A 24,942-nucleotide genomic window follows, 5' to 3' on the forward strand; every position below is an offset into this window, starting at 1 on the left:
AATCAATCTATTAAGAATGCATTAAGATTACGATATTTAATTAAGCATGGTGACTAGGTATATTCCTATCCTAACCGCAAATCCGCACCCCACTCAAAGTTAAGATCATGCTTTCTTTAATTCTTCTCTAATCTAAACGTAGCTTTCCTAAGCATAGCATAGATAGTAAATAGAACCTAATTGTTGGCTAGACAATTAAGCAATTAATCACAGAATTGAAGAAACAACCATATATTAGCGAACTATAATCAAGGTAAAATCAACATCGAACAACAATATTATGGCTAAATCACAACCCTAGAACTTATGGGTTTTAGCCACTCATGATAAAGTTAAAATTTTTTACAAGTGTTTGAATAGTTGAAAATACTGAGAAAGATGAAGAAAAACTGAGAATCCTTGCTCCTGAGTGTTCTGTGTGTGTGCTTTCCTCTCAAAGTGGCGTCTCCCCCTCCAAAATAGGTTTAGACTTCTTTTTATACGAGTCGGGGGTTTGTAGGGCCGTCAAAACCTTGTCCCGAACGAAATAGGAGAGTGTCCCGTTACCCAGCGTCCAGGGTAGCACGTCGCACTAGCCCTGGTGCTGAGCTGTTGGCCAAAACTTTCAGGTCTATAATTTGTGCCGCTTTTTTCTTCTGTTCTCTTTTTGATTCAAATCTTGCACTTTCGTCCCACATTTTCTCCGGGTGACTTCTACACATAAAAATACCATGAATTAGAATAAATTATTACGTTACACATACGAAATCCACAAAACATGAATAAAATGCTAGGCAATATGCATATAAATATACATACTTTAAGCCGAATATCAACACACCACACTTAAACTCTTGCTCGCCCTCGAGCAATGGAACTATTAACTACACCCCAACCACTTACATATCAACTATAGAGGAGAAATTCAATTTCTTTTCAAATCATGCACTCTACCTTTGACTATGGTCGTTACCGGCAATCAAGCATGAACATATGAAATTCACATTCGTCCAATTATAAATATGTCCAAGTATAAGCAATTTAATTCAACCAATTCCAACAACCTACCCATAACCACCCTACCTCAAGAGCCGACTTGTTACCACTAAGCACTCTCAACTCGCGCACTCACCCAACAAGAGAAGTTAACCATATCATCAATCCGTCATGAGACCATGTGCCCTCACCAACAAATAAGGAATAGTCCACATATTCAAATATAACTTTGAACATAATTTAAGGACATCAAACAATTTAAAAAAAGTCACTCACTCTCACAAAGAAATTCATGTGCATCCCGTGGTCATACCATAAGCTTGCCCGTAGTGTATATCGCTACTAATCTAAGCTAGTCAAGTCTAGGATCAATTAGGTCTTTCCGGGTTGTAATGTAGGCTAGAGCACGGGTATAATACATTTAGAATAGTGACTAACCCTCCTAAGCACTTTAATATACTATACTTAATAATCAAGCACATATTCTTCTCAACCAATTCACTTGCCACAAACCATACACAACATAGCCCTTTTTTCAATTAAGCACTTCTACATCCCCGCTAGCACGAATTAGTAAGATTAGGAGGTGTGTGTTTTTTCTTTTCGAATATCCACATTATTTGTATTTTTGTTTTTGACTTTTTTTTCTACACAAACTCCTTACATTAAGGTTCGTCGTCTAGTGGCCTTTTTATAACTTAGTGCACCTTGTGGGCCCTTCCCTGGTTCCGCACAAAAGCTATCAACCAATCTCTCACCTTGATTCTTTTAGAGACTAAGTGCCTTCGGAGGTAAAGGCTCAACAAGCTTAAGTTAAGAACAAAATTAGGGATATGGCTTGTAATGTGGGTGTCAAGGAAAAGATCTAAAGGCTCAAAGGTGCAAACAATGGGAAAATTTTATTTGTAAGTGACAAGAACATTTATGATCGAGCAAAGAACTGCCTATGTCATCTCCTAGACTAGCACAACTTAAAGATTTTGCTTTGACTAACACACATGGAAAGTTCTAGACTACACAGAATAACACAGAATATCATGAATCCTTACACACACATTGCACATGACTCAATCAAGACGGTTTTGTTCAACTTTCAAGTCAAGCAAGTACATACAATTGAGAAATTTTAAGCATTAATTCACTAGGTGACATACAAGTCAAACAACTGAGAAAAGGTGTCACAGAGTAGGCTATTTATTTCACTTAGGCAGCACATTTCAAATCAAATATACCTGCAATCAAGCATGAAGATACGAAATTCACTTCCTTCCCGTTTTAAACATGCCCAAGTATTAGCAATTTAATTGAACCAATTCCAACAACCTACCCATAACCATCTTACCTCAAGAGACGACTCATTACCACTAAGCACCCTCAACTCGCGTACTCACCCAACTAGAGAAGTTAACAATATCACGAGTCCATCATGAGACCATGTTCCCTTACAAACAACCAAGAGAGTGAATATAGAAATAGTCCATACATTCAAATATAACTTTGAACATAATTTAAGGATATTACACAATTGAATAAAAGTCAATCACTCTCACAAAAAAATGTATGTGCATCCCGTGGTCGTACCATATGCTTCTACTAATATAAACTAGCCAAGTCTAGGATCAATTAGGTCTTTCGGGGTTGTAATGTAGGATAAGGGACGGTTAGGATACATTTAAGAATCGTGACTAACCCTCCTAAGCAAAATACACTACACTCCCGCTAGCACGAAATAGTAAGATTAGGAGGTGTGTATTTGTTTCTTTTTGAATATCCACATTAATTGTATTATGTTTTTTTTTTTTGACTTTTTTTTTCTACACTCCTTATATTAAGGCTCATCGGATAGTGGCCTTTTTATAACTTAGTGCACCTTGTAGGGCCTTCCCTGGTTCCACTCTAAAGCGATCTCCTAATCTCTCACCTTACTTCTTTTAACGACTAAGTGACTTCGAAGGTAAAGGTTCAACAAGCTTAAGTTAAGAACAAAATTAGGGACATGGCTTGTAATGTAGGTGCCAAGGAAAAGGTCTGCATGCTCAAAGGGGCTAAAAACGAGAAAAATATATTCGTAAGTGACAAACACATTTATGATCGAGTAAAGAATTGCCTACATCATCTCCTAGACTAGCACAACTTATAGATTTTGCTTTAACTAACACATAGGGCAAGTTCTAGACTACACAAGATAGCACAAAATATCATGAATCCTTACACACACATTGCACATGACTCAATCAAGACGGCTCTATTCAACTCTCAAGTCAAACAAGCACATACATTTGAGAAATCTTTAAGCAATAATGCACTAGGTGACAAACAAATCAAACAACTGAGAAAAGGCGTCAAAAACTAGGCTATTTATTTCACTTAGGCATCACATTTCAAATCAAATATAATACGAAGACAGAGCGCATGCCATAGCCTAATGTGTCAGCACCAAACATGTCATAGGTATCTAAAGCAACTCAGTTTTCTTCCTATCCTACTCCTAAAAAGATAAAAGCAAAATACCCGGTTCAAGCTACACCCTTGGAAAAGAACCGGTGCCCAAAGAAAAACCAAGGGAATTACTACCTAACTATCCTAATAAAAGCAAAAGAAAATCTTTTTGGTGTTTTTAATCGGACCTTAATCTGTCAAAAAAGCCATGCAAGAGATCCGTTGTCGGGAAAAGTTCGAGCTTTTTCCAAATTATTTTTTGATTTTTCTATATTTTCGTTTTTTTCCCAATAATTTTCTACTATAAACTAAACTATTTCTAACTACGGGTTCTAAAAAAATGAGAACATTTTATACAATTAAACTCAGAAAGTAGTTCCCCCACCCCCCACTTATGTTATGCATAGTCCTCGATGCATGGATCATAGAGAAAAATATTAAAACAAGGATGAGAAATACTCCCCGAGACCCTCTTGGGCCTAGCTAGAAACATGATCCTCAATATTAAAGGTGGGGATGACCCCACACTTAAGCTCAAACATGCTCTTCAACTTCAATTTCGGGTAAGATTTTTCCTAATCTGCAAAACAAAACGTGACACTACAAAAATAAAATAGCAATAAAATACACGCTGGGTTGCCTCCCAAAAGTGCTTGATTAAACGTCGTGGCACGACTCTGCTACTCTACTCATGCTAGGCTCTTTCACTTCTTCCTTATCCCATGAAGTCTAGCCTTTTTGCACGCTCTAGGAAGGTCTCCTCTTTCATATATGGCTATTTTCTCACTCATCTTGTGACACCACCTCCTCTAACTCAGTTTTCTCATATGGATCACTACAACTCATATAAGGACTCTGCTCTACCCCCTTCGATTCCACCATAGTAATCATGCACATATCCTCATAATGCTTAGGGAGATTAAGTTCCGTATACACATTAAAAGTGATTTTCTCATCCTAAACTCTCATCTTCAACTTTCCCTGCCTCACATCAATAATCTCTCCACCAGTAGCTAAGAACGGTCATCCCAAAATAATGGGCACTTCCTCATCTGCCTCGTAATTAAGAACAATAAAATCAGCAGGAAGAATAAAGTTTCCCACTCGAACTAGCACATCCTCAATAATTCCTTCTAGCATCACTAGTGACCTAGTTGTCAACTTTAAAGTGATTGTAGTAGGTCTAAGGACCCCCAATCCTAGTTGCTTGAACAAAGATGATGGCATCAAATTTATACTAGCCCCTAAATCACACAAGGCTCTACCAACTTCTTGTTTCCCAAGAGACAAAGGAATTGTAAAACTCCCAGGATCCTTCAACTTAGGAGGAAGTTTACTCTGAACTCTAGCACTACACTCTTCAGCAAGTGCAACTGTTTCAAACTTTGTATGTCTTCTCTTGTTTGCCACAATATCTCTGAAATACTTTGCATACTTAGGCACTTCCTACAAAACATCCACCAAAGGCAAATTCACACGCACTCGGCTCAAAATATCTAAGAAATTCTTGTACATAGCATCATATTTTTGCTTCTTTAGTCTTTGTGGAAATGGAGGTGGTGGCCTTGTAACAATTACTAACTCTGATCTTTCGCTCTCTTTCTCAGTCTCCTCAAGTGGCTTAGGAACCAATTCTCCTTCAGGCTAGCCATGTAATTCTTTTTCCTTGAAAATTCTTATAATACTCTTCCATTTTTCAAGGTAACCGCATTGACTTGAGCCTTAGGATTAGGCTCAGTATCACTAGGAAGAGCCCCAGCTGGTTGAGTATTTTGGGCACTGGCAAGTTGCCCCATTTGTCACTCTAAATTTCAAATAGTTGCTGACTGGGCCTGCTGGTCAGTCATCAATTACTTTTGCATCTTCTCAATATGACTCGTTGAGTTCGTGGGTTGTTCAACTTGTGGTGGTCTATATTGTTGTTGAGGAGTTTGTGGCCTACACTTATTCTGAGCACCTTGATTTCCACCCCAAGAAAAGTTTGGGTGGTTCCTCCAGTTAGGATTGTAAGTGTTCCCATACTGATTTGTCTAGCTCCTATTTGCATTACCCAAAAACATAGACTCTGGAGTTACTGGGCATAAATCGCTCGTGTGACACTCTCTACATACTACACTAGCTGAACTTGCTGCTTATTAATAACCAAGGTCATTTTATTGACTTGGTTGGCTAATGTGGCAACTTGCACTGATAATGCAAAAATTGAATCTAACTCGAGGACCCCTACATATTTTTAAACTGCGTGTCTACCCATCTCTTCTTGCCAGTCATGATTAATTTTGGAGAATTTTTTTAATAATGCATAAATCTCATCAGAGCTTTTCTCCAACACTTAACCTCCCATTGCAGCATCGACCACATTTTTTGTCTCTGGATGTAGCCCTTCAATGAAGGTATGAGCCAACACTTCATTCATCTGGTTGTGATAAGGACAATCTCTAAGCAGCCCCTTGAACCTCTCCCAAGCTGAATATAAAGACTCACCCGTCTTCTATTTAAAGGCGCCTATCTTACTTCTGATCTTTGCAGTTTTTCCTGAGGGGAAGAATCGTGCCAAAATATTTCTAGCCAGATCACTCCATGATGTAATATAGTTAGCCAGTTCCGCTTTCAACCACCTCTTTGCTTCGCCCAATAGAGAGAATGGAAACAGTGTGACCCTCACATAGTCCGGAGTGACTCCATTAGTGATATAATTATCACTAATCTCCAAGAAGTTTAGAAAGTATTGTTGTGGATCCTTATGTGGAAGACCCATAAATTGCCTGTTTGTATGTAGCAGCTGGATCATGCTTTGTTTCAGCTCAAAGTGCGCAGTGATTCTGGGCTTTACAATGCTGGAGGTGAGATTAGCAAATCTAGGCATCGCCACCTCCTGAACAACCATATGTTGCTCGTCTGTCATGTCCACAAGTAGTTGAACAAGTGCTTGAACAAAATATTATCCCTTTCTTCTCTCAACCTCATGTTAAATATTCTCTCAGGTTCTGGGTCAAAGCCTTGAAGTCTATCCTAGCTCCTGACCCTTTGCATTCAAAAAACGTTCCTGAGAGCAGAGCAACCAATAAGAAATGTTAGACTTGACGAAATAGACAACAAAAGTAAAAGCTAGTAAAGTAGTCAATATTCAAGTCCCCGGCAACGGCGCCAAAAATATGTTGCTCCCAAACGCACACGAGTATACGTGATCGTGCAAGTAATACAATGATAAGAAGAGTGTCGAACCCACAGAGACTTGTGTTAACTACCTACCAATTTCACTAAAATTGTTATTCAATCAAGTCAATCAGAGTTGAATAGTGTGATTATAACTAAGCAATGAATGTAACAGTAACTAATTAAACACGAAGAAAATGGTTGTTGAGAATTCAGTAGAGATAACATTCCAGGGTTGTGATCGATTTACCAATCCTATTGCGTTCTAATTAACTCTACCTCTCATACAATTCGCTCATGGTTACTAATTAATTGAGTAATTGCTCTTGTACCATTCTCCCGAATTACTACTCACCTACTCGAAATAGAATAACGCCTATATTCCTATGGAATCAATCTATTAAGAATGCATTAAGATTACGATATTTAATTAATCATAGTGACTAGGTATATTCCTATCCTAACCACAAATCCGCACCCCACTCAAAGTTAAGATCATGCTTTCTTTAATTCTTCTCTAATCTAAATGTAGCTTTCCTAAACATATCATAGATAGTAAATAGAACCTAACTGTTGGCCATACAATTAACCAATTAATCACAGAACTGAAGAAATAACCATATATTAGCGAACTATATTCAAGTTAAAATCAACTTCGAACAACAATATTCATGTCTAAATCTCAACCCCAGAATTTATGGGTTTTAGCCACTCATGATAAAGTTAAACAATTTCACAAGTGTTTGAATAGTTGAAAATACTAAGAAAGATGAAGAAAAACTGAGAATCCTTGCTCCCAAGTGTTCCGTGTGTGTGTTTTCCTCTCAAAGTGGCGTCTCCCTCTCCAAATAGGTTTAGACTTCTTTTTATACGAGTTGGGGGTATGTAGGGCCATCAAAATGTTGTCCCGAGAGAAATAGGAGAGTGACCCATCACTCAATGTCCAGGGTAGCGCGTCGCACTAGACCGGCGTTGAGCTATTGGCCAAAAATTGCAGGACTATTGATAGTAGGCTATATTTATGCAATTTAGACACTAGTTACACTCTAATTTAGCCGCACTTTATTGATATTTGAATGCTAAAAGATAACAAAATGCTCTAATTAAGAATTTGATGCTTTGCAGGAGCTACTTCAAGCTAGGAGGGAGCTAACGAGTGTTTTGGAGTCAACATGGAGTGTGAAAGGCCAATCGAAGGTTAGCCCGGTCAAAAAGGAGCGAGAAAAGTAAGCGAGCTGACCCCTCCAGGTGCGCGGCCGCGAATTGGTCCGCGAACTCAAGGCAGTGAGACAGTGGAAATCCGCGGCCGGATCCACGGTCGAATCCGCGGCCGCGGACGGGCGGACAAAAGCCAAACATGCAGGGTTAATTATGTAATTTTTTAGGCGACTAACCTAAACCTATATGAAGCCTAAACTCGCCCAGAAGTGAGAGATAGCAGGTTTTAGAAGATTTTAGAGGTAAGAACATGGGAGAGAAGACGAATAATTTCCTAAGAGTTTTCATCTTCTTCTTCATACTTCTATTTATTGATTATGAATTATTTTAGTGATTTGTTTTCCATTAGTATGAGTAGCTAAATCTATTATCTAGGGTTGATGGAACCAATTATTGGATGAAGTCTTGACTCTATTTTGTTATAATTGAGCTGTGTTTGTTCTATGATTGTTCAACTACGTATTGTATTGTGGTTAATTGGAAGGGCCCTTGATTAATCGTGTCTAGTTACCTTGTGTTGCTTGAGAAAGAACACTTGGTTAGATTATTGTTGAACAACACCACTTTTGGGTAAGTTAAGAGATTAATTACTTGAATTTAAAAGTGGAGTTAGAAATAACGAAGCTTTGGTGGGATAATTCTGAGTTGCATAAATTGTTAACTAGAGTAGTTCGAGAGAATGCTTCTAGTAAATTATCGTAATTGATCGAGAGATAATTATGGTAGCCCGGAACTCATAATCCTCATAGAGTATTACGGCAAGATTATAGCTAAAGAGTTAAGAATTAATCCGGCAATTGGGGAAATCAATAGCCCTAGATCCTTTTACCCTTGAATTCAATTTTAGTCTTGATTATTGCTAATTTTATTGTCATTTTTCCTTAGCTAAATAAATTTCACTGATTATTCATAAAACTCTTGCATCCGGAAGTTGTCTGAGCTTATCATTAGCATTATTTAAAGTTGTAGTAAATAGGTTAGTTCCCTGTGGGATTCGACTCTGGACTTGAACCGGGTTATATTTGCAGCGACCGCTTAGTCCTTTTTACAAGGCATAGTTGGGCGTGATCAAATTTTGGCATCGTTGCCGAGGAACTAACGGTGTTATTTATTACAACTTAGAAGAATTGCTAGGATTCTTAGTTTAGATCAATTTCTTATGGTGTTCAAATTTTTCCATTGAAATTCTCACGTTTGAATTCTCCTGTGACTCAGGTGTATGCCTAGCAGCTCTTCGAGGACTGGTGAACTTTTTGAAGGACTCTCAGACCCCGAGAAAGCATTCAGGGCATTAAATCAAGCTAACAAGAAGAACAAACAGTTACAACAAAAACACACACTCGAAATTGAAATGGACAACGTGGACGTGTCATCGAAAATAATCGGAATAGTCGGGTTGATCCAAACAATGGAGTGGTGGAACCTCTTGTGCCAAAAGCTGCTCTTTATGATTGGGCACAACCAACTGCTGATAACTTAGCCAACGCCATTGCTGTACCTCAGATACAAGCGGAGACATTCCAGATCACCAACAACATGCTGCATCTGTTGCAAAATAAGGGACTGTTCTCCGGGTCATACATTGAAGACCCAAAACAACATCTGAAGAATTTCCTATCAATATGTGTGACCCAAAGACAGCCGAATGTGACTCCTAAAGCCATTAAGCTATTACTGTTTCCATTCTCTGTGACTGAAGAGGCTCAAACTTGGCTGAATTCGCTCCCAATAAACTCCATTGCCACTTGGGAAGAATTAGTCAAACAGTTCTTAAACAAGTTTTATCCTCCCAACAAGACTGCAAGGCAGATTGATAAGATATTGCAGTTCAGTCAGAAACCAACTGAGACCTTGCAAGAAACCCGGGAGAGGTTGAAGGGTATGCTAGTGAAGTGTCCACACCATGGCATTCCAGATCAGATGCTGGGACAAAGATTCTACATGCGTTTAGCAGATAGTTTGAAGGCTAATGTAGATGCTTCAGCTGGGGGTGCATTTTTTAGCAAGACATTCATAGAGTGCAAGATTCTTCTTGACAAGATAACTCAAAATTCAGGCTGGATGGCTAGAGGTACGACACTTACACCAATAGTGTATTCTGTTTCTCTTGACCCAAACAATTCCCATGCAGAGAACATAGCCACTCTCACGACTCAGATGAGCATACTGACAAAGAAAATTGATAAGATGGGTACAAAGCAAGTGCACATTGTTGATACAACAAATAGAGGATTGTGCACTCCTTGCATAAACCAGTCGTATGTGTGCTCGTGGAGTGGAGAGAATGACAACCAGGGCTTCAGAGAAGATATGAATTATGTTAATAATTTTGAAGGTCAGAGGAAAGGTGGGCAACAATGAGGACCAGCACCAAACCAGCAGTACAGACCCAACCTGCAACAACACAACCCCAATTCTGGAGGCGCACGACCACAAGGTCAAGTTGTGCCTTATCAAAGGCAACAAGGTTATAATCATCAGCACCAGCAACAGTTGGCCTACCAACAACCTCATCAACAACAGGACAACAACATGGTAGAAATCAGGGGTATGCTACAATAACTCATTGGAACAAATGGTAAGATGCAAGCAAAGTTAGCAGCACATGATTCAGCAATCAAAAGCATTGAAACTCAACTGGGACAGTTTTCTATGGCCTTGAACGATCGCCCCCAAGGAACATTGCATGCAGATACAAATATTAACCCAAAGGAACAGAACCCAAATCAGCTAATGACAGTGAGTCTCAGGAATGGAAGAGATTAGACAGAGAGCAAGAAGTTGCTCAATTTACGAGAGAGACTACGCCGACTACGCCAACTACACCAGTTACATTAGAGGCAGATGAGTCAGCAGAGCTCACCGAGGTTGTAATTGAACAAGCACAGGTTGACAAGGGTAAGGAGAAGGACGGTGAACAAGTCTCAGAACAGGTGACACCTCTTATGCCAGAAGCTTCCAACAAAGAAAAGACATCAAGCAGTGGACAAAGGTTGACTTCTGCACCATTCCCTCAAAGATTGGCAAAACAAAAGAAAAATGATCAATACAGGAAATTCATGGAAATGCTTCGACAAATTCAATTGAATATTCCACTGATGGATGCTTTGAGGGAAATGCCAGGGTATCCAAAAATGATGAAGGACCTGATGTCGTGGAAATTTGACTTCCAGGACCTGTCCACTGTAACTCTGACACAGACCTGCAGTGTGGTAGTGACAAGACCTATGGCCCAAAAGGTGTTTGATCCAGGTAGCTTCACTATCCCATGCACTATTGGGAGTTATGCTTTTGCTAAAGCATTATGTGACTTGGGAGCCAGCATAAACGTGATGCCCTTGGCAATCTATACAAAATTGGGCATTGGCAGAGCTAGACCAACCTCAATGTTATTGCAACTGGTTGATCGCACAGTCAAAAGACCAACAGGAATTCTTGATGATGTGCTTGTGCAAGTGGGAAAATTTGTATTTCTTGCAGACTTTGTTATTATTGACTGTCAGGTGGATGAAGAGATACCCATCATTCTGGGAAGGCCATTCTTAGCCACTGGGAGAGCATTAATTGATTGTGAGACTGGAGAGTTGAAAATAAGGTTGAACAATGAAAAATAATATTCAACGTTCAACAATCCATGAGGAGACCTAGTGAATTTGCAAAATGCTCACTAGTGGAGGCCGTGGATGTGATACTGCAAGAAGAGGATGAGACCCTTAATGTCAAAGATCCACTAGAAGCCTGCTTGATGAATTTGGAAGAGATGGACGGTGAAGGGTTGGCAGAGTGGGTCATGGCTCTCGAAGGTCAAGGATTTTGGAAAAGGGAACCTCAGTTCGAGCCCCTACGCTTAGAAGAGAGAGCAACACCACCCGCAAAACCATTAATAGAGGAGCCACCACAACTGGACTTGAAACCGTTTCCAGCCCACCTCAGGTATGCCTTCTTGGGGCCTAATTCTACTTTGCATGTTATTATATCATCTGGTTTACTAGCTGTGCAGGTAGAGCAACTATTGTAGGTATTGCAAGAATGTAAGACTGCAATTGGTTGGACCATGGCAGACATAAAGGGTATCAGCCCAGCCTTTTGCATGCACAAAATTTTTCTGGAAGAGGGGCACAAACCTTCCAGGGAACATCAACGACGGCTGGACCCGAATATGAAGGAAGTAGTAAAGAAGGAAGTGATCAAGTGGTTGGATGCGGGTATCATCTTCCCCATCTCTGACAGCAACTGGGTCAGTCCTTTCTAATGTGTGCCAAAAAAGGGAGGAATGACGGTCGTACAAAATGAGAATAACGAGTTGATCTCTACTCGTACAGTCACGGTGTGGTGGATCTGCATGGACTATCGAAAATTGAACACAGTCACTCGAAAGAACCATTTCCCATTGCCTTTCATTGACCAAATGTTGGACAAGTTAGCTGGGCGGTCCCACTTCTGTTTCTTGGATGGATACTCGGGGTATAACCAGATCTCAATAGCCCCGGAAGACAAAGATAAAACATCCTTCACTTGTCCATATGGAATCTTTGCCTTTCGGAGAATGCTCTTTGGACTTTGCAATGCACCGGCTACATTCCAACGATGCATGTTAGCTATTTTCACTAACATGGTGGAGGATATTATGGAGGTGTTTATGGATGATTTCTCCGTGGTAGGGGATTCATTTGAAGATTGTCTTCACAACTTAAGAAGAGTGCTCAAAAGATGTGTGGAGACAAATCTGGTGCTAAATTGGGAAAAGTGCCATTTTATGGTACAAGAAAGAATAGTGTTGGGGCATCGAGTGTCCAACAAGGGCATTGAAGTCGACCATGCCAAGGTTGATGCGATTGAGAAGCTGCCACCGCCCATTTTGGTAAATGTAGTGAGAAGTTTCCTTGGGCACGCCGGGTTCTATAAGCGATTCATTAGAGATTTTTCCAAAATTGCTAACCTCTTATGTAAGCTGCTTGAAAAGGATCAGCCCTTTGTGTTTTCTAATGATTGCAGGTTGGTTATTGAGGAGCTGAAGAAGAGATTGGTGACTGCACCCATCATAGTGACACCCAACTAGGAGCAACCGTTCGAGCTCATGTGCGATGCCAGTGATTATGCTATATGAGCAGTCTTGGGGCAACGCAAAGACAAGATGATGCATCCAATTTACTATGCAAGTAGGACGCTCAGTAGTGCATAACTCAATTACACTGTAACGGAAAAGGAAATGCTGGCTGTAGTGTTTGCCTTCGATAAATTCAGGTCGTACTTAATTGGTTCAAAAGTTATTGTTTATACTGACCATGCAGCAATTAGGTACTTGATTGCAAAGAAGGAGTCAAAGCCACGCTTAATTCACTGGGTTCTTTTACTACAAGAATTCGATCTGGAAATCCATGACAGAAAGGGGACGGACAATCAAGTGGCAGACCACCTCTCAAGATTGGAAGGAGTTGAAAAGAGAATGGAGGTGGAAGACATAACAGAGATATTCCTGGATGAACAGTTACTTGTTGTGACAATAGAGGAGACGCCATGGTATGCTGATATTGCTAACTATTTAGCAAGCAGTATTGTACCTTATGAACTCCCCTCAATTCAAAAGAAAACGTTCTTCCACGATTGTCGAGCCTATTATTGGGACGAACCTCTATTGTTTAAAATATGTGTATATAACATGATCCGATGGTGTATCCCCGAGAAAGATCAACCTTCTGTTTTGCAGGCTTGCCATGCTTCACCATATGGTGGACACTTTGGAGGAATCCGAATAGCAACAAAAGTGTTGGAATCGGGATTGTATTGGCCTACCCTATTCAAGGATGCCCATGCTTGGGTCAAAAGTTGCGATAAATGCCAAAAGAATAGGCAACATATCTCGCCGTCACGAGATGCGATGACCACAATTCAAGAGGTGGAGGTTTTTGACATGTGGGGGATCGACTTTATGGGTTCGTTTGTCAGCTCGTATGGTAACAAATATATATTGGTAGCGGTTGACTAAGTCTCTAAGTGGGTGAAACGGTGGCTCTCCCAACCAATGATGCAAAAGGGGTAACAATTTTCCTAAAGAAAAACATCTTCACACGTTTTGGCACCCCGAGAGCTATAATCAGTGATGGTGGAACCCATTTTTGCAAAAGAGCATTCGCACATCTGTTGGAAAAGTATGGAGTTCGCCACAAAGTAGCCACACCGTACCACCCACAGACGAGCGGGCAAGTTAAAGTGTCCAATAGAGAAATTAAAAGTGTCCTGACAAAGACTGTGAATGCAACAAGGACTGATTAGGTGAAAAAGCTGGATGATGCATTATGGGCGTACCACACAATATTCAAAACTCTAATTGGTATGTCACCATACAAGTTGGTGTTTGGAAAGGCATGCCACCTTCCGGTAGAGCTCGAAAAGCACTTTGGGCACTACGGCAGTTGAATCTGGATATAGAGACCGCAGGCACCAGCAGAGTCACTGAGTTACATGAGCCCGAGGAATTCAGGTTCCATGCATTTGAGAATGCTAGATTATACAAAGAAATGATGAAAATGATCCATGATAAGCACATCTTAGATCGGAACTTCAAGCTCGGAGATCTAGTGTTGTTATACAACTCGAGATTGAGATTGTTTTCGGGTAAGTTGAAGTCCCGATGGTCAAGACCCTTCAGAGTGGTGCAAGTGTTCTCAAGTGGAGCTGTAGAGATTGAATCCGAAGATGGGACAAACAAGTTCACGGTAAATGGGCAAAAGTTGAAACATTACCTTGGAATGGTCGAAAAGAAAGGGGATAAAGTGGTGATAACTTTGGAAGAGCCCCAGTACGCGAACGAGGAGTGATAATGAAAGCATGCGTCGTGATGCAACGTTAAATCAGGCGTTTCCTGGGAGGCAACCCATGGTTTGTTGTAAATCATTGTGCCGCAATGTTAACTTAGGCGCTTTTTGGGAGGCAACCCATTATTTTCTTACTTTGGTTGTTGTAATTGATTTTGAATGACTTTGACCGATCTACTTGTGTGCATGGCAAATATTATGCGCATCGGAAGGATTCGGGGGTCGAAATTAACCCGTGAATAGGTAAAAATGCAGCAAAGACAAATATTGGCTGGAGACGGAGATCCGCGGCCGCGGATATGGCCGCGGATTTTGGCCTGTGTTCTGCCCCCGTCCGCGACCGTGGATTGGGGCATGGATTTTTGGTCCCCCTCTGCCCAGAATCCGCAGCCGCGAATTGGACCGCGGATCTGGGCACGGATATGGGGCGTGTCTAGGTAAGTTTTGTTTTTTTAATTTTTAGTCAAATGTTTTTTTTATGTTCCCTAACTTAACCTCACTTCCCCCACTTCTCTTATTTCCTTCCTAATTTCAAGCCCCCAAACCCTTCTCCTTCCCCCCACAACTAAAACACCCCCTCCCTTCCCCTATATTTTCCTTTAAACACAAGACTCTTCTCCTTCCTTCTCTTCTCCACTCAACTAATCTCCAACCTCCGTTCTTCTCAAGATCTCCAAGTAAGTACATGATTTTATTCCTCTTTCTTAGTATTTTTCTTTTTTTCTTTTCAGTGATTTTTTTTCCAATCTTTTCCCTTGCTATTGTATGTATAGGGTAGTAAAATCATAGGTGCTTTTGTCTGGGATTTGGATTGTGGTTTATATGTGGCATATGGAGGCTATTTGAATTGGTTGATTTGGGGGAAGCCATTGTTGGGTTTGTGAGGAATGGTAGTCTAATTGGGTCTTTGGGTGAATTGGGGGACATATGCACACTACCTGTTTGTTGATTTGCCTTAATGAGTGTTGAATATAAATTGTGCGAGTGAAGTCTGAGTAACCGCCATTAGGTCACATATTCCGCTCTCCACTGATAGTAGTATTTATTGTGTAGGTAAGATGCAACCTTCAAGGAAGAGACGCGCTACTGGGGCCTCATCAAGTGGTCATGAAGGCTCATCTCGGGGACGGGCACTGGCCAGTGCAGCCCAGTTTGATCGTACCATGTTTGTCTCCAGAGCTGCCCAAGACCGTTTCAGTTTGAAGGCCACTAAAAAACCTGTACCGGAAAGGGTTATTGACAACGCGTCCCTCCAGGATGAGTGCCCTAATATGTATCGGGAGTTGATGAGGTGCAGATTGGACATCTTTTTCGAAAAGCCGAAGGAGAGTAACTTGATGCTTGTCCGGGAGTTCTATGCCAACTACCCAGAACATGAGGATAGAATATGCACTGTGCGACACACGAGGGTGGATGCCTCGATAGAAGCCATCAGGAGAGTGTATCTATTGCCTGAATTCAATGGGGAGGAGGATTTCTATGATGCTTACAGGAGAGAACCCATCACATGGAACATGTTTTTCAGAACTATCTGTGCACCAGACAAAGAGGTAGTGTGGGTTGTGCCGGGATCGAAGCTACACTCTACCTCACTCACTTTTGAAGAAAAGTGCTGGTTGTACATCATCAACAGTCGCTTGCTGCCATCCCACAACACCTCAGAGGTAAATGGTCCGAGAGCTGCCTTGATCTGGTGCTTCATGAATGGCCACGACTTTGATGTGGCCAAGGTTATTCAGTCTGAGATGTTCGTCCGTTCACCACAGAAGAGGTATGGTTTTTTCCCCTCTCTGATCACTAGATTGTGCCGGGCAGCGAGGGTGCTTGAGAACCCAAATACGGATGGCATGGTAAAGAAAGAAGCAAAGTTTCGGGCAGACAAAGTGACCATCGGGAAAGACCCGGTGGCACCAGGGGCAACTTATAGTGATGATTCTAATTAGTCGGAAGAGGGCGATGAAGGGCAGGAGGAGGTTGAACCTGCCTCACCCCCACAGGAACAAGCTGCAGTGCCTGAAGGACCATCCCAGGTCAGACGGAGTACACGGATGACAACCTTAGAACAAGACATAGTAGGACTGCGCACTTCCGTCATGGAGTTGGGGGCTAGAGTTGATACTTTGGCCACCCAAAATGCGAAGTCAGAAAAGAAAATCATGGGCTGACTATGTGTGCTGGGGAGAGCATGTCATCTCGACCCTGGCACTGTCTCCGATCAAGACTGATCCATCAGGGAAGTTCCTTTACCTCGCATTACTTTACTTTGTATAACATGGGGACATGCCATCTTTTTAAGTGTGGGGTGGGGGATACTTTGTTATATGTTGTATGTAGATAGTTTCGTAGTTTATTTGTATAAATCAATTTCGACTTGGCCCGACGATGGATATCATTCGACGGGTTTCTTGAGGGACTAAAGTCGAAAGAAAAAAAAAGAAAAAAAAAGAGAGATTTTCTTTTGTAGTAGTGTATCAATTCCCCATTGGTTTTTCTTTAAACCACGGTTCTTTTCCAAGGGTTTTATTTGAACCGGGTGTAGTTAGATTTTTATTTTTAGTTAGGAACTTATGGTCTATGGGAAGAATTAGAATATGATCCCTTAATTTCATAATGCCTTGAATATATTGGTTACTTTAGTGTGACGCATAGGCTCATTTGTTGACTCTTGTAAGAAAGCCTTCAAATGTATGTTCTTAATTTGGCTTAAGTACCCTGATCTGAGTGTTTGATGATCTAATCTGGAATGAGTCATGTGCTCTGTGTGTGTGAGGCTTGTTATATTCTATGCACGACATTTAACGCCTAGAACTTGTCCCGTGTGTCTGCAAAGCGAAATGGTAGTCTTGTTTAGTCTGAAAAGTGATATAGGCATTTCTTTGTTGAAATATATATATATATATATATATATATATATATATATATATATATATATATATATATATATATATATATATATATATACACACACACACACATACTCCACCCACCTATTTCCTATGTACCATAGTTAACCCCGTTGAGCCTGTAATCTTGTTTCCTTGGCAACCACATTACAAGCCCTATCCCTTATTTGAATTGACCATCATTTTGAACCCTTTACCTCTCGTAAGCACTTGAAATACTATGAATTTACAAAGAATATAGTGTGGGGTAGTTGGTGGAGCTTTTGAGTGGAACTAGGGAAATAAGGAGAAAGGTATATCTTGTTGGAAAAGCCACTTGTTCTTAAAAAAAAAAGAAGAGAAGAACATTGTTAATAGTGTATTATGTTGATTGGTAATAATTCTTTGGTGGCTTTTAGGGTGATTGTGCTCAAAGAAGAAGTGTGGGATGGTATATGTGGTGTTAAAGATGAAATTATTGGTTTAACTTAGGTGTGGACTTGATTGTAAAATAAATATATTTAAGTATTTAGGGAGGTGTAGTCACTATTATATCCAAATATATCCTACCCAACCTGCATCCTACATTACATCCAAATAAAGTCCTACTTGATCCTAGACTGAGTGAGCTCAATTAGTAGAGTCGTACACTACGGGCAAGCCTATGGTACATTTTCTGTGGCACAAGAATGTCATTTCTGAGGGTGAGTGAATTCTGTTCCTTTTAAAGTTCCTCAGTGTGTGTGAATTTTACTGATTATGAAATGAGTCTCTTTTGTTGTGAGAAAGCACTTGATTCATGAAGGAGAGGTAAGTCTGGACCTATGAATTAGAGTAAGTAAGCCGGTTAGGAACATTGCGTGGCTAGAGGGAGTCAACTCTTGAGGTGTAGATGTTACACTAATGTTCTCAATTAATGTGAAATATTCTTGGTGTGACGAGTAGGGAAGTCGCTCAGTGAAGTTAGGCCTCTTAGAATGTGGTTTGATTGCTCGGGGACGAGCAATGGTTTAAGTGTGGGGTGTTGATAGTAGGCTATATTTATGCAATTTAGACACTAGTTACACTCTAATTTAGCCGCACTTTATTGATATTTGAATGCTAAAAGATAACAAAATTCTCTAATTAAGAATTTGATGCTTTGCAGGAGCTACTCCGAGCTAAGAGGGAGCTAACGAGTGTTTTGGAGTCAACATGGAGTGTGAAAGGCCAATCGAAGGTTAGCCCGGTCGAAAAGGAGCGAGAAAAGCAAGCGAGACAACCCATCCAGGTGTGCGGCCATGAAGTGGGCCACAAATTGGTCCGCAAACTCCAGGCAGTGGAAATCTGCGGCCGGATCCGTGGTCGAATCCGCAGCCGCGGACGGGCGGACGAAAGCCAAACACGCAGGGTTAATTATATAATTTCCTAGGCGACTAACCTAAACCTATATGAAGCCTAAACTCGCCCAGAAGTCAGAGATTGCTGGTTTTAGAAAATTTTAGAGGCAAGAACAAGGGAGAGAAGACGGATAATTTCCTAAGAGTTTTCATCTTCTTCTTCATACTTCTATTTGTTGATTATGAATTATTTTAGTGATTTGTTTTCCATTAGTATGAGTAGCTAAATCTATTATCTAGGGTTGATGGAACCAATTGTTGGATGAAGTCTTGACTTTATTTTATTATAATTGAGCCGTGTTTGTTCTATGATTGTTCAACTACGTATTATATTGTAGTTAATTGGAAGGGCCCTTGAATAATCGTGTCTAGTTACCTTGTGTTGCTTGAGAAAGAACACTTGGTTAGATTGTTGTTGAACAACACCACTTTTGGGTAAGTTAAGAGATTAATTACTTGAATTTAAAAGTGGGGTTAGAAATAACGAAGCTTTGGTGGGATAATTCTAAGTTGCATAAATTGTTAACTAGAGTAGTTCGAGAGAATGCTTCTAGTAAATTATAATAATTGATCGAGAGATAATTACGGTAGCCCGGAACTCATAATCCTCATAGAGTATTACGGCAATATTATAGCTAAAGAGTTAAGAATTAATCCGGCAATTGGGGAAATCAATAGCCCTAGATCCTTTTACCCTTGAATTCAATTTTAGTCTTGATTATTGCTAATTTTATTGTCATTTTTCCTTAGCTAAATAAATTCCACTGATTATTCATAAAACTCTTGCATCCGGAAGTTGTCTGAGCTTATCATTAGCATTATTTAAAGTTGTAGTAAATAGGTTAGTTCCCTGTGGGATTTGACTCCGGACTTGAACCGGGTTATATTTGCAGCGACCACTTAGTCCTTTTTACAAGGCATAGTTGGGCGTGATCAACTGTAATTTGCGCCACGGATAGGGCGATGCACTACCTTGGGTGCTACACTGGTCCATTTTTTGCTTTTGTTCTCTTTTTGCTTCAGATCCTATACTTTCGTCCCGCATTGCCTCCGGGTGAGTCCTACACATAAAAATACCACGAATTAGAATATATTATTACATTATACATATGAAATCCACAAAACATGAGTAAAATGCGAGGCAATATGCATATAAATATACATACTTTAAGCCGAATATCAGCAACCCAAGAAAAATTATCCATTTTTTCTCTTTGGGTATAGTTCACACCTTTCTTCAATATCTTAACACCCATATAACAAAAAGACAATATATAATCCCTAGGCAAGCTTCAATAGTCAAAGTCTAAGGTCTTATAGCAAATTCAAGAAATCTTGAAAGAGGGAAAAACACAAGAATGAACAGTAGATCTAAAATCGATGAAATGGTAAAACCCAACTGAAAGAGATTGAAATTTTAAGGGTACCCACAATTTGAAAATGTGGATATAGATACTCATATGGATAGGAATTGTAAAAATAGAGGAACCTAGGGTTTCATTTCTTATTTTCTATTCCTGAAATAATTGAATAGCAAAAATGGGCCAATAAATGATAGTAAATGCTTAAATTTGTACTACTATGCTTATAATTTAAGAAAATTATAATGGAGAAATGAATATAGAAGGAACATTGAGAAAAAAGAACCTCTGACAGTTTCAGAGAAAAGAAATGAGGAGACTGGCTGGCTACATGCAAAGCTTTGTGAGTAATTTATGTTTGTTTGTTTGCTTGCTTGCTTGTTTTTTCTTAGTTTGATATGTAAGGATTTATTTCCTTCAATGAAAATGGTAAAAGGAACCTGGTCACCTTTCAAAGTTCGGTGAACAAGACCCAGATTGATTACCTTCTCTATAGGAAATGCGATAAAGGTCTATGCACTTATTGCAAGGTCATCCCGATGAGAACCTCATGACCCCGCATTGGCTTCTGGTTATGGACCTTGAGATCAAGAGGAGTAGGAGGACAAGGGCGGTGTGTAGGCAACCTAGGATCAATTAGGGTAACTTGACTAAGGACAAAGCCCAGGAGTTGGGGGAGAGGTTGTTGGCTATGAGGGCATGTAGGAGTAGGGGGGATGCGACTAGGATATGGACCACGACAACGGATTGCATTAGGGAAGCTACTTGAGATATTTTAGGGGTCATGAAGGGTTATTCTGGGGGTCATAGAGGGGACTGGTGGTAGAATGGAGAGGTCCAAGGTAAGTTGGATGCCAAGAAAGCAGCTTACTTGAAGCTTGTGGAGAGCACAGACGAGGAGGATAAAAGGTCATATCGGGAGCATTATAAGAAGGCAAAGAAAGAGACGAAGTTAGTAGTAACGACAACCATGACCGCGACGTTTGGACGTCTGTACGAGGAACTCGGGGGCAGGGGCAAGGACAAGAAGCTATTCCGGTTGGCCAAAGTAAGGGATAAGAAGGCCCGGGACTTGGACCAAGTGAAGTGCATCAAAGACGAGGACGACAAAGTATTAATGGACAAGGCACATATTAGACAAAGATGACAGACTTACTTCTATAAATTGTTTAACAAGGAGGGGAACAGAAGCATCGTGCTGGGTGAGTTGGAGCACTCCGAGAGCCAGCGTGATTATGGGTATTGTAGGTGTATTAAGGCAGAAGAGGTGGAGAGGGCGATGCATAAGATGAGCAGGGGCAGAGCTACGGGACCAGACGAAATCCCGATGGAACTTTGGAAGAATACGGGCCGAGCTGGCTTGGAATTTTTTACTGAGTTATTTAATGTTATTTTTAAGACAAAGAGGATGCCTGAAGAATGGAGGTGGATAACGATGGTTCCATTGTACAAGAACAAGGACGATATCCAAAATTTCAATAACTAGGGGGTATAAAGTTGTTGAGCCACACTATGAAGGTTTGGGAGAGGGTGGTGGAAGCCAAGGTGAGGAGGAGCGTGTCTATTTTTGAAAACCAGTTCGGATTCATGTCGGGGCGTTCGACGACATAAGCTATCCACTTGGTGAGGAGACTAGTGGAGCAGTATAGGGAGAGTAAGGACTTGCATATAGTAATCATTGACCTTAAAAAAACATACGATAAAGTCCCGAGGGAGGTTCTGTGGAGGTGCATGGAGGTTAGCAGCATCCCGGTAGTGTACACTAGGATAATTAAGTATATGTACGATGGTGCTAAGTCTCGAGTGAGGTCTGTGGGAGGAGACTCGGAACACTTTCTAGTTATGATGGGGCTGCATCAGGGATCGGCTCTTAGCCCATTCCTATTTTCCATAGCGATGGACATGCTGACGCGGCACATCCAAGGGGAGATGTCATGGTGCATGTTGTTTGCAGATGATATATTGTTGATAGACGAGACATGAGGCGGGGTTATTGCGAGGTTGGAGGTTTGGAGATAGACCTTGAAGTCTAAAGGTTTCAAGTTGAGCAGGACCAAGACAAAGTACTTGGAGTGCAAATTCAATGACGGGACCCTTGAAGCAGATATGGATGTGAAACTAAATACTCAAGTCATCCCCAAGAGAAGTAGTTTCAAGTATCTCGGATCTTTTATATAGGGTAACAGGGAGATCGACGAGGATGTCATGCACCGTATTGGAGTGGGATGGATGAAGTGGAGGCTTGCATCTGGTGTTCTATGTGATAAGAATGTGCCGCCAAAACTTAAGGGCAAATTTTACAGAGTGGTGGTTCGATCGATCCTGCTATATGGGGCTGAGTGTTGGCCAGTCAAGAGCTCCCATGTGTAGAAGATGAAAGTAGTAAAAATGAGCATGTTGAGATGGATGTGTGGATGTACCAGGAGGGATAAGATTAGGAATGAAATTATTTGGGAAAAAGTGGGATTGGCTTTTGTGGAGGACAAGATGCGGGATTTGAGGCTGAGATGAATCGGTCATGTTAAGAGGAGAAGCATTGACGCTCATGTTAGCAGGTGTGAGAGGTTGACCATGGCGGCTTTGAGAAGAGGTCAAGGCAGACTAATAAGTACTGGGGAAAGGTGATTAGGCAGGACATGGCGCGACTTCAACTCACTGAGGACATGACATTTGATTAGCACTTGATTAGGGTAGACAGTTAGTAGGTGATAAGTGGGGATTTTGACAACTTATTAGCACCTTTTTGCTTTAGTTTTAGTCCAAAAGCATTTAATTGTGTTTCCGAAAACGGATGAAATATGCTTAATTGCAAGAATAGTAGAAAATAAGCCCCTAAGATGAAATTCAACTCAAGAAGGAGTGATCTGAACTCAAGGACACAAAAAGGCATAGAAGCTCAGAAGTGCAGACCGCAGATTTTCATCTGCGGCCGCAGAACATGGGCAAGAGAAAAAGTTCAGAGAACTTGCATCTCAAGTTCAACATAAGTGCGGCCACAGAAGAACAGCTACTCGGTCGCAGTCACATTTGTGCGGTCCGCAGAAGAGCAATGTGTGGCCGCACTCAGAAATGCGCGGACCGTAGAAAGAGAGAAGTGCGGCCACAGTTCAGAATTATGTGGCCGCAGGTTTCCATTCCTGTCAGGCTGAAGTAAAGTGTGGACCGCACATGGAATTGTGCGGCCGCAGAACCTCCGAAAGGGCATTTTTGTCCGAAAATTTCAGGACTGTATAAATAGAAGAGTTTCACTTTTTTAGGTCAAGTTTTGACATCAGCAGCTACAGTTGACGTTTTCTTTTACTCTTTTTAGTAGTTTTTGCTATTTTGAGCTTTTTGAATATTGATTTCATCATTTTAATTATCAATATGGGTTTAACTATCACTTCTTCTTCTTCTTCTTCTTCTTCTTTTTCTTCCAATTTAAGCATGAGTAGCTAGATTTTCACTAGGGTTGTGACCCAACCCTAATAGGTGTTTGATTTATTGCTTTTTTGTGGTTGGGTGTTGATTATCTAGCCTAGTTCTTGTTTTTATGCAAAGAATTAATGGTTACAAATATTATTTCATGCCTATTTGACTTGGTCTCTACTTGAGAAAGAGAGACTTAGTCTAGAAAAACTTGGCTAGCAAGAAATTGGGTTTATCGAGAGATTGATAAGCCCAATTAAAGGGTTGAACCTAGAGATAGTAAAACTCGACTTGAGCTTATCATCAACTGTTTTGTTCAATACCCATTTGGACATGAGAAAGCCAAATTGGGCAAAATCACTCTCTGACCGAAAGGTATTGAGTGGGTACTTGGGTGTTGATAGCTATAATAAACCCCGACCAATAAAACAAGTTTTAAAGTTTACAACCCATTAGGCGAACACCTAGGTGAAGGTCATAGCCCTAGGCCTTTCATATCATTTGAAAAACAACCAAAAACACTTTTCTATTTTAAATTTTTAGTTTGTAGTCTTCGTTTAAATTAGACCTAGAAACAACCCAAATTTGTGGAAGTGCAATTTGAGATAATTCAAGCTCATACACTATAATATATATTCCTAAGACCCATTCATAGCTCCCTGTGGAAAATCGATCCCGACTCCTTGTTGGGTATTACTATTGCATCGACCGTTTTCATATCCTCTAATAGAGGAGTGAAATTGGACGAGATCAGTAGGTAGCTGGGAGTTTCCTCCTTTCTTACCAGTAGTACTAGTAGCTCGCATGTACTTTCCTATTTCTCAGATCTATATTACATCATGTTGTTTAGTTTGTTTCAGTTATCGTATTCTACTTTGTTACTATTTTGGTACTACTTATTTTATTTCTCCCCCCCCCCCCCCCCCCCTTTCTTTTTCTTCTTTTTTTCTCCCTTTGCTTCTTCTTCTTATTCTTTTTCTCCTCCTCCCTACCTTTCTGAGACGAGGGTCTATTGAAAACAGGCTCTCTACCTTCACTGGGTAGGAGTAAGATATACTTTCATACTATTCTTCCCAGACCCCGCATGTGAGAATATACTGGATATGGTGTTATTTTGGTGTTGTTCTAATGAAAATGTTAAAAGGAAGAGAAGGAAATTCTATTGGGAAAATGAAAGGACGAAAAGGAATAGCGATTTTTCAAAAACATTTCTCTGGAAAATACTGGGAAAGCTTGTCTGGATTTCTGGGATCCTTTTGATATTCTAATTAATTGCTCTTGCGCGACATTGTTCTGCTGCCGAAAACTA

At 40.6% G+C, this 24,942-nt stretch overlaps 3 protein-coding genes and 1 non-coding gene across 4 annotated transcripts; 3 read left to right on the forward strand and 1 right to left on the reverse strand.

The window, feature by feature from the left end:
- Positions 1 to 4,437: 4,437 nt before the first annotated feature.
- Positions 4,438 to 5,210, reverse strand: LOC104094344 (uncharacterized). Its single transcript, XM_009600267.1, has 2 exons — positions 5,100 to 5,210; positions 4,438 to 4,860 (listed from the first exon to the last, which is right to left on the reverse strand). The coding sequence occupies exons 1-2, from the start codon at positions 5,208 to 5,210 to the stop codon at positions 4,438 to 4,440; spliced, it is 534 nt and encodes a 177-aa protein (XP_009598562.1).
- Positions 5,211 to 5,831: 621 nt separating this feature from the next.
- On the forward strand, positions 5,832 to 5,938 carry LOC117276307 (small nucleolar RNA R71). Its single transcript, XR_004506551.1, has one exon. It is a non-coding gene; the product is annotated as a small nucleolar RNA R71 (small nucleolar RNA).
- A 3,069-nt stretch (positions 5,939 to 9,007) lies between these two features.
- On the forward strand, positions 9,008 to 11,402 carry LOC138901461 (uncharacterized). The gene is made up of 3 exons (XM_070189228.1): positions 9,008 to 9,108; positions 9,180 to 10,123; positions 10,507 to 11,402. The coding sequence occupies exons 1-3, from the start codon at positions 9,008 to 9,010 to the stop codon at positions 11,400 to 11,402; spliced, it is 1,941 nt and encodes a 646-aa protein (XP_070045329.1).
- Positions 11,403 to 14,153: 2,751 nt separating this feature from the next.
- LOC104094345 (uncharacterized) lies at positions 14,154 to 14,606 on the forward strand. The gene has a single exon (XM_009600268.1). The coding sequence runs from the start codon at positions 14,154 to 14,156 to the stop codon at positions 14,604 to 14,606; it is 453 nt and encodes a 150-aa protein (XP_009598563.1).
- The last annotated feature ends 10,336 nt before the right edge of the window (positions 14,607 to 24,942 follow it).

This window comes from Nicotiana tomentosiformis, chromosome 11, assembly GCF_000390325.3.
Source record: "Nicotiana tomentosiformis chromosome 11, ASM39032v3, whole genome shotgun sequence".
Lineage (NCBI taxonomy): Eukaryota > Viridiplantae > Streptophyta > Magnoliopsida > Solanales > Solanaceae > Nicotiana > Nicotiana tomentosiformis.

Bases quoted from the DNA above. Each gene is read 5' to 3' on its own strand.
- LOC138901461 (XM_070189228.1), top strand. From the start codon at position 9,008: ATGCCTAGCAGCTCTTCGAGGACTGGTGAACTTTTTGAAGGACTCTCA. The intron at 9,109-9,179 runs GTTACAACAAAA...TAATCGGAATAG, and splicing joins GCTAACAAGAAGAACAAACA to TCGGGTTGATCCAAACAATG. The intron at 10,124-10,506 runs GTCAGAGGAAAG...CCAAAGGAACAG, and splicing joins TTATGTTAATAATTTTGAAG to AACCCAAATCAGCTAATGAC.
- LOC104094344 (XM_009600267.1), bottom strand. From the start codon at position 5,210: ATGGGGCAACTTGCCAGTGCCCAAAATACTCAACCAGCTGGGGCTCTT. The intron at 4,861-5,099 runs GTATTATAAGAA...GATGTTTTGTAG, and splicing joins TTACCTTGAAAAATGGAAGA to GAAGTGCCTAAGTATGCAAA.
- LOC104094345 (XM_009600268.1), top strand. From the start codon at position 14,154: ATGCCACCTTCCGGTAGAGCTCGAAAAGCACTTTGGGCACTACGGCAG.